Source organism: Amphiprion ocellaris, chromosome 3 (assembly GCF_022539595.1).
Source record: "Amphiprion ocellaris isolate individual 3 ecotype Okinawa chromosome 3, ASM2253959v1, whole genome shotgun sequence".
Lineage (NCBI taxonomy): Eukaryota > Metazoa > Chordata > Actinopteri > Pomacentridae > Amphiprion > Amphiprion ocellaris.
The window spans coordinates 17,890,920-17,903,707 of record NC_072768.1 but is presented as its reverse complement, the minus strand read 5'-3'; the positions used below and the strand labels follow the sequence as shown (position 1 = coordinate 17,903,707).

Below are 12,788 nucleotides of genomic sequence, written 5' to 3'. Positions count from 1 at the left end.
ACTTTTTTGCATCAGGCCACCAGGATTTTTTATTCATAAAGCTGTAATATCTTTGTCTACTCTGCTTTGGATAATCTTGTTTGATGTTTGTCTCTAGGTGACTGTTACCACAATCGGCTATGGAGACAAAATTCCTCAGACGTGGATCGGCAAGGCCATCGCCTCCTGCTTCAGTGTCTTTGCTATCTCCTTCTTCGCTCTACCTGCTGTAAGTAAAGTCTTAATCTAAATTAAATGAAGTTCATGAGCAGTAATGAACAAATTAATTTCATCAATTTTTTGGATGGTTTATTTACCTTTTAACAGCATGTCTACCTCCTGCTGTGCTTTTTTGATTTAGGAATTGTTCTCCGTAATGTGCTAATTTGTCTTTATTTTGTTTTTGGGGTTACTATTCTGATGCAATGATTAAAAATATATATAATTTTGACATTTTATGTACATTTTATGTACAGTCTTTACTTCTATACTAAAAGTTACATCTGTAATTTTTTATTTCCTAGCAGTACAATTAGTAAAATTTAACCATCTAATTCTCCTCAATCAGGGTATCCTGGGCTCAGGGTTTGCCCTGAAAGTTCAACAGAAGCAGAGACAGAAGCACTTCAACAGACAGATTCCTGCTGCAGCCTCCCTCATCCAGGTACATTTTACCGTTAACGTCCTAAGACCCGAGCTTTGGTTGGGTTAGCATATATGCATATGTGGACACCAGGTCTTAGGAGGCTCCTGGAAGCATTTCAATGGTAAGAATTGTAGTTGTTTCCCATTTAAAATCAGTAAGGGAATAGCATGGTTAGGTTTTATAATTTTGAATTTAATCTAACATTTATATACTGTAAAACAAGGAATATTCAAAAGCTCTGTTAATAATATTTACATTTCAGTACGTGAACACACATTTTTCTGAGCTGTATAGTACCTCATAGGGATGCACTGATACCACTTTTTTTCAGTCAAAGCAGAAACACTTACATTTGACTTCTTCGTGATACAAAGTAATGGCATGATTTGTGATTAATGTTGTGTTGCTAGAGAGTGGTTGTATCAAAGTAGTTTCATCAATATGAGCACATGAGCACAGCATGGACTGGTTCTGTTCCTGTTATCAGTATCACTGGAGCCCAGATACCTCAGTTTAGTATTGGAATGCTGAGACACTTGTGACACAAAGACAACCTAAGTTTTTTTCTAAAGTACCACCGGCACAGACCTTAGGGTAGTATTAAATTCCCCTTGGTGGTTTTGAAATCTCTTTTTCGCTTATAGTATTTTTCCAAAAACTAATGTTTATGCTGTTTGTTGCAACCTGTGTTTTTCAGACACTCTGGAGGTGCTATGCAGCGGAGAAACCAAACGGCTGTGCTGCTACATGGAAAATGTATGTACTAACCCCAGAGGGTGTCGCTGCAGCAGAATCTGGCCACGGCAGTCCTCACACCAGGAAACTGAACATATCGGTAATTATCCACTTTAACTTCAGTTTTGGGGCTGTCCTGGTTGACACGCCTCTGCAACATCGCGTGGACATCGGGGGCAGTGCCTCTGGATTGGCAGACTGGGGTGGTGGTCCCTCTTTTTAAAAAGGGGGACCGGAGGGTGTGTTCCAACTACAGGGGGATCACACTCCTCAGCCTCCCCGGGAAGGTCTATTCAGGGGTACTGGAGAGGAGGATCCGCCGGATAGTCGAACCTCGGATTCAGGAGGAGCAATGTGGTTTTCGTCCCGGCCGTGGAACTGTGGACCAGCTCTACACCCTCAGCAGGGTCCTTGAGGGTGCATGGGAGTTTGCCCAACCAGTCCACATGTGTTTTGTGGATCTGGAGAAGGCTTTCGACCGTGTCCCTCGGGGAACCCTCTGGGGAGTGCTCCGGGAGTACGGGGTAACGGACCACCTAATACAGGCTGTCCGTTCCCTGTATGACCGGTGCCAGAGCTTGGTCCGCATCTCTGGCAATAAGTCGAACTCGTTTCCAGTGAGAGTTGGACTCCGCCAGGGCTGCCCTTTGTCACCGATTCTGTTCATAATTTTTATGGACAGAATATCTAGGCGCAGCCAGGGTGTTGAGGGGGTCCGGTTTGGTGACCTCAGGATTCCGTCACTGCTTTTTGCGGATGATGTGGTCCTGTTGGCTTCATCATGCCAGGACCTCCAACTCTCACTGGATCGGTTCGCAGCCGAGTGTGAAGCGGTTGGGATGAGGATCAGCACCTCCAAATCCGAGTCCATGGTCCTCAGCCGGAAAAGGGTGGAGTGCACTCTCCGGGTCAGGGATGAGGTCCTGCCCCAAGTGGAGGAGTTTAAGTACCTCGGGGTCTTGTTCACGAGTGAGGGAAGGATGGAACGAGAGATCGACCGGCGGATTGCTACGGCCTCCGCAGTAATGCGGGCGCTGTACAGGTCCGTCGTGGTAAAGAGGGAGCTGAGCCGAAAGGCGAAGCTCTCAATTTACCGGTCGATCTACGTTCCTACCCTCACCTATGGTCACGAGCTTTGGGTAGTGACCGAAAGAACAAGATCGCGGGTACAAGCGGCTGAAATGAGTTTCCTCCGCAGGGTGGCTGGGCTCTCCCTTAGAGATAGGGTGAGAAGCTCGGCCATCCGGGAGGATCTCAGAGTAGAGCCGCTGCTCCTCCGCGTAGAGAGGAGCCAGATGAGGTGGCTCGGGCATCTAATTAGGATGCCTCCTGGACGCCTCCCTGGTGAGGTGTTTAGGGCACGTCCCACTGGGAAGAGGCCCCGGGGAAGACCCAGGACACGCTGGAGAGACTATGTCTCCCAGCTGGCCTGGGAACGCCTTGGGGTCCCCCGGGAGGAGCTAGATGATGTGGCCGGGGAGAGGGAGGTCTGGGCTTCCCTCCTAAAGCTGCTGCCCCCGCGACCCGACCCGGATCAGCGGTAGAAGATGGATGGATGGATGGAACTTCAGTTTTAGAGCCAAGGGTATGAAATAGCTTTGTAGAGTTTTCAGTTGTGATAGATTTGCTTTTCTCAAAGGACAGAGCCAGTGTTTCCTCTCCAAAATATAAATGATGTCTATGTGGGTTTGTCTATGCAGCCTCGTGATGTCTTGCTAGGAATCCGGTTTTTCATGGTCTCTCTCGTTCTCATCCACTGTTTCTTTTCTTTTTACTTTGATCTATCCAACATAAGTGAAAACTCACGCTGAAAAATCAAATGCATTTAGTGTTTCGTTTTATGTCAAATGACCATTTATTTGTTAATTCTAGTTTGGAAATTTCCAAAAACACGTTCAGTATTTTACATAAATGGGAAACCATATTTTTTAAATATTTATTTTAATATTTCATTTGAAACCAAGCCTTGAACCTGAAGCGTCGAACATCAAAAACTCCACTTAAGAGTTTTGCTGGAAAAAGCTGTTGGACTGACAGAGTTCAAGACACATTTGCATACGTGTGGCCCATGCCGTATTGTCTCCTTGTGCAGTTCACCTTTCGCAACAATATTAGCTATATTGCGTCTGGGCCATTTAGAATGAAAGGGCAAGTTAAGTTCCCACAAACATACACACATACGGAAGGACACAATGCACACAAAACACAAATACACACACTATAGCCCCTCCTCCTCCCAAGTCCTGACTCCACCAGGATGACTCGAGGCCTTTGTCTCTGCCGGACAAAGACTCAGTCAGTTGAGATGATGTCACCACCGCCTTTCTCATGGGAGTAAACCTTTGTCTAGTAGAACAACAACAAAAAAATCTTTGTGTAGCATTGAGCCCACATGTATCTGGGAGAATGAAGGCTGCTTCCGCTCTTTTCTGTTTCAGCATGTGATTTTCTCCTCTGTCTTTACTCCCTCTCCCCTCTCTCTGTTTTTTGAGATTCCTCTACTGTTTCTTCTCAGACTTGATTTCACTCTTTCTTTTTCTTCTTTGCTCTTCCTCTTTCCAAGTATTTTCCTCTGTGTTCTTTCTTATTCTGAATGCTTCCTTTCCTCTTTGTATTTGCTACCATCAGTGTCGGTCTCTATATGTTTTTAAGCTCAGTATATATGTTACAGTTTCTTCTTGTCCTTCCATATTCTTTCTCTTTTAGTCCTACAGCCAACCACCTCCTCCCTCTCTCCTCATGACTCATTCAAACATTGGGTATTTGGATTGAACTGCTGGCCACTTGTCAAATGCCAAAGTCTGATCCACTGAGTCCAAATAATTGAGTTTCAATAAAGGTCATATCCATGACGTTGGAGTGGGTCAGTTGGTCTAAGGATTGGACTGGATGCACTATTTAGGTTCTCAGAAACTCACTGACCCACACAGCTATGAGCTCACTGAGATTAAACAGCTACTGCTGATGTCACCAGCACCCAAGCATAGAATTTGGTAAAATTATCATGTATAACAACAGTGTGAAATACAAAGGTACTAAAAGAAAATAATGCTTTTTGGTGTTTCAGTGTTTTTGGCATCGCTTTACTTTTTAACACTCAGCTGGAATGACTGGATAGGTTCACTCGTTCAAAAATATATTTTCAGGATTATTTTCAACACACTTGAAATGTATTGTTTTCCCCTTTGCAAAATGATAACGTTAAATTCTGTTGTTATAGTTTTATTTTATAAAAAACTTTCTTGTTAGCTGGAGTTTGATTGATTTTCAGTGAAATCAAACGTAACTGATGAGTAATATACAACATCAGAAGTGAGTCAGCAGTAGAAAAGCACAACAAAAGGATTAGCAGTTTCAGTAAAGATCTTTTTAGGTTAAAAAAAAAAAATCTCTTGCCACAAAGACTCTGTACTAATATTTTTTTTTTAACCTAGATTTGTGAAAATCTAGATAAATTAATGTCTTAATAAACCAAAATTGTGAGTAAAGACTTATGTACTGCAGGGTCACCACCATGTTTTCACACCACATGCAAGGTGAGGTCGCACAGTTACAGTTTACAGTTACACAACTGCCTAGCCTATTGGTGTATGCAGTGTCACCTGCTTATTTGAAAAAGATAGAATCATGCTGATTAAATATAGTCAGTCTATGCACAACTCTGGCTCCATATTGGAGTTTTCTACGGACAATGAAAAGATCATTTTTGTGTTGCACCAATTTGTGTTAATATGGCAGACAGTACTTCAGAAAACAGAGAAAGTCATTTTCAAAGCCTCTGTGGTGGAGGTAGATGTGTAAATGAGTCAGCTAGTAATAGAGAGAGTACAGTTTGGTCACTTTAAAACCACACCTCCGCTTTGTGGTGATCTTGTAGTTCTGTTTGGTTCACCAAGCGCACATAACACTGGGGTTTGAAGCTGAATGTGAAGTAAGAGTCTGAGGTTAAAAATAAAAAAAGGTGGATTGCCTCGTTAGGGCTGAGAATGAAGTACTGCTCAAAGTTTGGTGCATCATGAAGCTCTTGTTAGGATGAAACTATTTAGAAAAATTGCGATTTGTTTGAGAGATAATGGGGTTGTGATTTAATATTCTGTATAATTTTGAAGGTCAGTCTTCACTGTCTAATAGATTTAATATGTGAAGGAGCATTACCACATGGAACACTGTCAGAAAGTGTAACTGCCAAACAAGGTTGTGTTAAAATTCTGGGTCAGACATGCTGGAAAATGCATTAGATGTGACTAATAAATAATGAATCACAGTGTGCACATGTGAACCGTACAGAGTGATCGATAGGCAAGCATAAATAACCCCAAACGCTTTAGCCTCCTTGAATTAAATGCAATTGAATTATAACATTAGTCTCACCTCATATATCCCAAACTGCAGACTTTCTGATTTGCTAATTCCATTGTTTCAGATTGCGACTTTTCATTTGAAATTAATGTTTTGTTCAGCTGTACCTCCCGGCCTTCTTCTCAAGTGAGGGTTTAATGGATCAAGAGATTTAAAGGCTGAACAGTGCAGTGTGCAGTGATGCAGATGTTGTTAAGCTGTAAGGAGGAAAATATGAAGGAAAAGCAGAAATGCTCCACTTTTGACTGTGCCACCATCCCATTTAGGCCACGACTATTTGTCCCATTTTGTTTGCTTAGATTTCCTCTGTTGTGGCATTTGAGGAATAATTGTTAATACTTGTGATTATTTTCAATTATTTATGCAAATCAAAATGGCTCTGGTAACAACTCTTTTAATTATCATCACAGTTTACTATCATGACAGCGTTGACACATTTCTTGTTTATTAACTGGCTTGACTTTTCCTCTGTCTGACAGAAAAAGGGGACCAAGAGAAGGCTGAAGCCCAGAGGAAATGGTGCTATGAGTGTGGCCTCAGAGAGAGCTGTATCCATCCCTCAGATCACATACGATCACATCGATGAGTCCTCTGAGAAGAAAGATGTCTCGTTTTTCCTCGAAGAGCCTGGGGTGACTGTTGACGGTAATACAGTGGAGAGATCCCCCCTCTCATGATGCTGTACTGTGCGGTGACAGTTACACACTCAGTTCAAGTCCATATCAAAGGTTTATGTCAATCGCTAGTTTTCTATCACACTCAGTATGAGCCCAACTCACTCTGACACATGTTTTTCAAACAAAGCCAGCTAACCTCTATAAACTGCCTCTCTTTCAACAAATCATTCCCAGACTAGTCAACTAGCCAAGATTACACATGAAAGCACCGAGCCCTGTTTTATTACCGCCTGATCAAACTGACTTCATTTTGGATCTCTTGACAGGAGAATTTTTATTTAAAACTTGACACCTCAGAATGCCGTGTTCTGTGAAGGTGTTTTGGAACAGTGTGTTTTTGAATTGCATTTAACATCAGCGTGAAACTATCTTTGCTGTTTTTATACAGTTCAAACCCAGCCGGCAGTAAAGCCTCGTGTCATTTAGAGGACAGCTGACGAAGTGAATAACTGCAGTAATTAAACTTTTTTCAGTTGCTCTTAATATAATTTTGTTTGATGAAATACTGCATGTTGAGGGCCATGAAAATGATGTCATGCTGCCTACAGGCCTTGGAAATCCATTATCTCAGTAAAAGCTTGATGTGGTTTTTGCATTCAGGGTATTTAAGTGGGCAAAACAACCCAATAATGAATGACATTTTCTTCACGGAAATAGTAGCTCTCAGCTTGTGCTTTTGTGCTGTCAGATGTCTGTCGTCTTTATTTTCAAGATTACGGACAATAAATAGTCCAAAATAAGCTTAAGAGATCTGATAATTTCCTCAAGTTAATAGCTATAGGCCAGTAGAGTCACCCTAAAACCTAGAAATGATAAAAACAGCATTAAAGCCATTCATCTAATATTGTGCAGGCACCATTTCTGCTGCCAGAACAGTTCTGATTAATCATGAACAGGAGACCTCAAGAGGCATCCTGCTAGGATATTATCAGTGGAACCTTTGGGTTCTATGGGTCATGATTTGAGGGGTTTCATAGATTGCATTTGTTCTGTCACATCCTGTGGGTGCTCAGTCTGGATCTGCGGAGTTTAGGAATCCAGGTCTATGCCTCGAACTCTTGGTCATGTTCCTCGAACCATTCCTAAGGTTTTTTTGGGTATGTCAGAGCGTATTGTCCTGCGGGGGGAGGCTGCTACCATTAGAGAGTGCTGTTGTCACAGGGTGCTTGGTCTGTGACACTGTTAGAATTTGTGCTGCTTAGTTCTTGTAAAGAAATTTCATCTCAACTAGAAAATGATGCTGAAAGTTAAGCCTCTTGAAAGCCTTAAATACATATGATCATTCAATTTGATCTTTTTCTCCCTCCTCTTTGGTGTATGTAATATTAAAAAAGATGTCCTTAATAAAAGCTTTATTTTTTTTATGCGGTATGACGCCTGTTTGATCCATTTGTTGATTAAAGGGCTCAAACTGTTGACTGAGATTTCAGCAAACAACTCTCCGTCTGTGTTGAAAAGGGAGACTATTCTATTCTATACTGTCAAGACATCCACAATTATGGTGCTCAGTACCGTTTGTTTAATTATTTATTTATTGAATCTCTTTTTCTTTTGTGTTGTTTTTTTTTTCTGTTTTATTTATGGGCAGTTAGTAGTTGGGAATAACACACCACCTCACACTCTTTAATTGAAATAGCACCGCCTGTTAGTTTCTATCCTGTCCAGTCTTTGTTTCCCCCACACATCACTGAGGTATAGCACTGCCCTCCCTGGCTCATAATAGGGAATTCTAATAAAGAATATCTGCTTAGCTTTCAGGGAGGGCCGGTGATGGTCACACACATGCACTAAATATTAAAATATTTGGCTGCAAGACTAAAATATGCATCAATCTCATATAATGTTGACACCTCTTTTGTGGAGTTAAACAATGAGAATAAATGCAGACCAAAAAAAAGGGAAAAAAAGAAAAGGGAGACTAGACAATGCCAGCCGACACCTTGTGGATTTTTTTGGACTAACATAATTGATGTTTCAGTTAACTTTGGTGGTAGAAAACCGTGAGACCTGTTTAGGTGAGTGGTACCTGATGAATCTACTTTAATGTCATTACCCAGGGTTTCACAACAGAACACTGCATTTATGTGTGATGATCAATTTTTTTTATTTTATTTAAATTTTTTTTGCACTTGGAGTACATCCATTCTGTACACTGATAGGTACATACTTCATCATAATGACTCAGTCATCTCATTTTTTTGTCATTCTTTGTCGAGCTTTGTATTGTTGAGGTGTGTGACTGGACAATGAGAGAAGCTAGCGATCATGTTTAAAATTCATTTCATTATCACAGTAATGTCGTTATAACTTGTATTGCAGTAATTGCAGAACAGACAGCCTATTTGAATGTTACTTTGAGTGTTCTTCTCTTGCTACAGATAATAGTTTGGTCCTTTCGGTTCATACAAACAGTGGAGAACATTACAGATTATGGGAGGAGTTGTTATGTACTGCTTTCTCATTTTCACACAGTAAACAGAGGCCCTATCCTGATCCCCTTAGAGCCAAGATGGCTGCCAGGTGCCTCCAGTAAGCCACATGGAAGCCATTACAGTCTCAGTGGTGATTAGAGGTCATGGTTACAAGCTCTTTACTGCTTCACTTGTCCCCCTTGATGGCCACAGACACTCACACTGGGCCTAAATGGAAAAAAAAACTACTTTAAAATACCAGCTTGTCAAAGTTACAAGTGGGAATTTCTTGTAATGCTTGTTGCAGTTAATTAATGTTGTAGTCACACCAAAGCCAAGATATGTTTTTTTAACTGTTGTTTTTTTTAACTGTTAAATGCAGTTAAAGTGATGGTGTTAACTTCATATCATTCAGAATGCACATAATTGCCTGTGTGAGCTTGTTAGTGGTTGGTTGAGCTTGGTAGTGGTTTCTAGTTCCTGCCAGCACTTGTACATAACAATAAACACTGTGATTTTAAATGTAATTTCAGAATGCAAGTCTATACACACCATATCCGTATATGATTGATGCTTGGTTGAATGGTTGGTGGTTTAGCTTCCTGTGTTAAAAGCCAACCCCTCCAAATGAACTGACCCAGACTCCAGGTTAATAAACGCACTTTATGAGTTTTTCCTGTCAAAGCGTGCTATCATAAAGGGAGCTGGAGTGAATTAAACTCGACATAAAGGGAGACCATCACTAGAAGAATAACCACTTTTAAGGGGAACAGTCTCTTAGATTTGTGCTTAATTGGGTGGATCTTGGATCTTGAAAGAGAACATATGTCTGAATGCATGTGGAAAAAGCCATCAAATGGAAGTCAGATCAGTTAGGATGCACAATTTATCCTGTATTTATTCGCATATTTACACACGAGTAAGCAACATTACAAGCCAATAACTATTTTAATGTTTTGCATAAGCTGTGTTATCAAAAAATACACATAAATAAATACACGTGATGAGTCCATGGAGTGGAAAAAGAAATTGGACAAATTATGGATGCCATAAAACCATGCAGAGAAACCGAGGTCTGCAGCCTGCTGTCACTAATGATAATGTCTGAGTTGAAACAGCATGGGACTGTATGATCTCTGCTTCAGATCCATCCATAAAACAGGCATCTGCACTGTCAACTGTCCACACCAGGGCTGCTTCTTTTTTTACTTATTTAACAGCCATGTTTCATCTTGGCTCTGGGCTGCTAGATTTCTTAAAAAAGATAACAGCTATGAAAAACGTTCTTAAATATATGTAAAAGGTTGCTAATACTTGATCCATCTTTTTGTAAGGATCATGTACAGATGCTGGAACATTTTTAATAGGTTTTTGTATGATTCTCTTTGTAGGGTTCCTTTGATTTTGCTTTGTAGCTTATTGTTGCAAGTAAACAAATACTAAAAAACAGATACTTTTATCCATACTTTTGCTATTTCCCATGCAATGCAGCTGTGAATGATTCTACCTGTTGTTTATAGTGTATCTTTGCCTCTTGAGGGGTTTGGCACCCCCGAATGAATGTAGTCTAGAGGTTAATATTGGCATTTGTGGTACTTCACAATTACTGCTAACTAAAAAATCCAATTCTCTCTGGCCAGACATTTCAAGTCAAATCAGTCAAATTCCATCAAAAGACAAAGTTACAAAACTGCTGTTGTGTTTAAAGCAGGAACTGACAGCGATTGAAATCAGCCTTTTATGCTCCAATAGTTTTATAATCTAGCAATGCTACATGCCCATATTAACACTATTTCCTCCTCTATTTGCAGGAATCACCAGGATGCTCAGGCAAACAGGTGAGATCTTCTGCGTCATTCCCCCACACAGCACAACCGCCATGCACTGCGTGGGATTTCAGGGACTGACTCATGCTATTTTGTCAGAGGGATAATGTCAACAAAGTGCTTCAGGCAATCTGGTCTCGTGGCAGATCCCTCCTTATCTCAAGTCACCATGTCATAATCTTTAGGCCAACGCATTAACTTTGAAAATACCAAAACCCCAATGACAAGAGAAAAATAGTTGTGACATTTACAGAAAGCTGTTTTGTCACAACAGTGTATATGTGATCACTGCACTTTCTAACCAGTAGCAGCTTCTACTGTTTAAGAACTTCTTTTTCCTCTATTAAAATCTCCCCTGTGTTAATCATTAGCTAGCCTGCCTATTTAATGTGGCCCCAGACAGTATTTTAATTAGACTCACTGGCTGGCTGGGCCTTTGTCCTCGACCGGACCAAACCAGAGCCAAGCCGAGAGACTCAGACACTGGTCCTGGGTTGACCCGGCCTGTTTTCTTTACTGGGTGTCCTGCCAACACCATGGGTGCTGGCCTGGCTCGGAATGGACAGGGGCCTTGGGGACCACGGGGACCCAGACCGGGGCTCTAAAGAGGGTTGGAGAGGGAGGGGGAGGCGTGGAGCTGATAAGCTGCCATTGTGGAGCTCCAGTGGTTAGAAATAAACTGGTCATTGTTTGATTTAGTCAGTGTCCGGCTTATCGCTCCACTTATCTGTCTGGTCCTGCCCTCCTCCCTGTCTGAGAGAATCTCTCAATGGAGTGCTCTCTCTCTCTCTCTCTCTCTCTCTCTCTCTCTCTCTCTCTCTCTCTCTCTCTCTCTCTCTCTCTCTCTTTCTCTCTCTCTCTCTCTCTCTCTCCATTTCTATCTTGATATCTTTTTTCTCTGCACTTTGAATTCTTTCTTTCTCTCTCTCTCCTGCCCTTGGCTCATACTCTCTCAACCAAAAATGTTTGCACTGATGGGCCAGATAAACAGCATATTGTTAAGAAACCATTATCCTGTTTGTGTAGCCAATAGGCCACTTCACATCTCCTTCAGTGAGCTGAAATTGAGATTAAACGTGGCCCTGGAAACTCTCTTTCCTTCTCTATCCATCTCTTTCCTTCTCTTTCTCTGACTTTCACCCCTTTCCTCCTTCCCTTTCTGTGTCTCTCTATTGCTGTGTCTGCTTCCACATTGGACAATGTCAAACAAACTCCATGATGGAATACAAGAGAGGTTGAATGGTTCTGCTTGAATTGGAACGGTCATTCTGTTCTTGGACACAGATTTTCCTCTCCATTCTTTATCACAAAGAGGCTTGGTGGTTTGGAGGAGAGACATGTCAAACTCTGCTGACATTCTGACTGCAGGTCAAGACCCCACTACACATGTTGTTCTTTGCTGTTGTTTTTAGCAGCGCCAGCAGTCAGCCAGCTGCACTGTGGAAACGGAACGCTGCAATTTTTCCTTCTACTTATGCCGTTTGCTATACACTTTAGTATTTACGCCAAAGTCAATTTTGTTTCTGACTTGGGATTTTTATTTTGTACAAATAATGTTGTCTCATTTCTTCATTTCACTGTCTTACTTAAATTATGTTATTTCTTTCATGTATAGAATTTTTGCATCCTTTTGAAAGTCGAATTTAGTACTACAACACTTGTTCCAAACTGTTGAAATCAGTTGATATAAGTTGTGTTGATTTTAAATGCCTTCCCTTCTTCTTTTTTCTTTCTTCTTCTTCTTCTTCTTTTTCCATTTCAAAATTTTTTTGTCACATCAGGTCCTCCTCAACATTCTTGGTCATCTTTCACTCTGAGCTGCCCTGGCTCTCCAGGTATCTTTCTGTTTCTTATCTAACTCATATTTCACTGACACGCAATATTATCTTCAAAATTCATATTATGTTGGAGATCATAACCAGCTTCACATAAGCAACTCCAACAATCCAATCCGATCTAAAATACTTGCCACATATGACAAATCATATTGTTGGAAAGCCACATATGATCATCTATATGAGTTATTTTGCATTCTGTAGTTTTAGTGTGACTCCATTCAGAACAAGAAAACCACTTGGAAAGCGCAGTACTCCGCCAAGGCTGCTCAGTCGTATGATTTCCGGCGGATGAAATCTTTAAAAAATGCATGGTCTGC

The 12,788-nt window shown here is 41.2% G+C and overlaps 1 protein-coding gene across 1 annotated transcript in view; it reads left to right on the top strand.

The window, feature by feature from the left end:
- Positions 1-12,788, top strand: part of kcnq1.2 (potassium voltage-gated channel, KQT-like subfamily, member 1.2) — a 181,385-nt gene that overhangs the window by 33,988 nt on the left and 134,609 nt on the right. Inside the window, exons 11-13 of the mRNA XM_055009487.1 lie at positions 6,199-6,364; positions 10,619-10,645; positions 12,415-12,468. Of these exons, the coding sequence (XP_054865462.1) occupies positions 6,199-6,364; positions 10,619-10,645; positions 12,415-12,468 (247 nt within the window). The remainder of the gene's footprint in view (positions 1-6,198; positions 6,365-10,618; positions 10,646-12,414; positions 12,469-12,788) is intronic.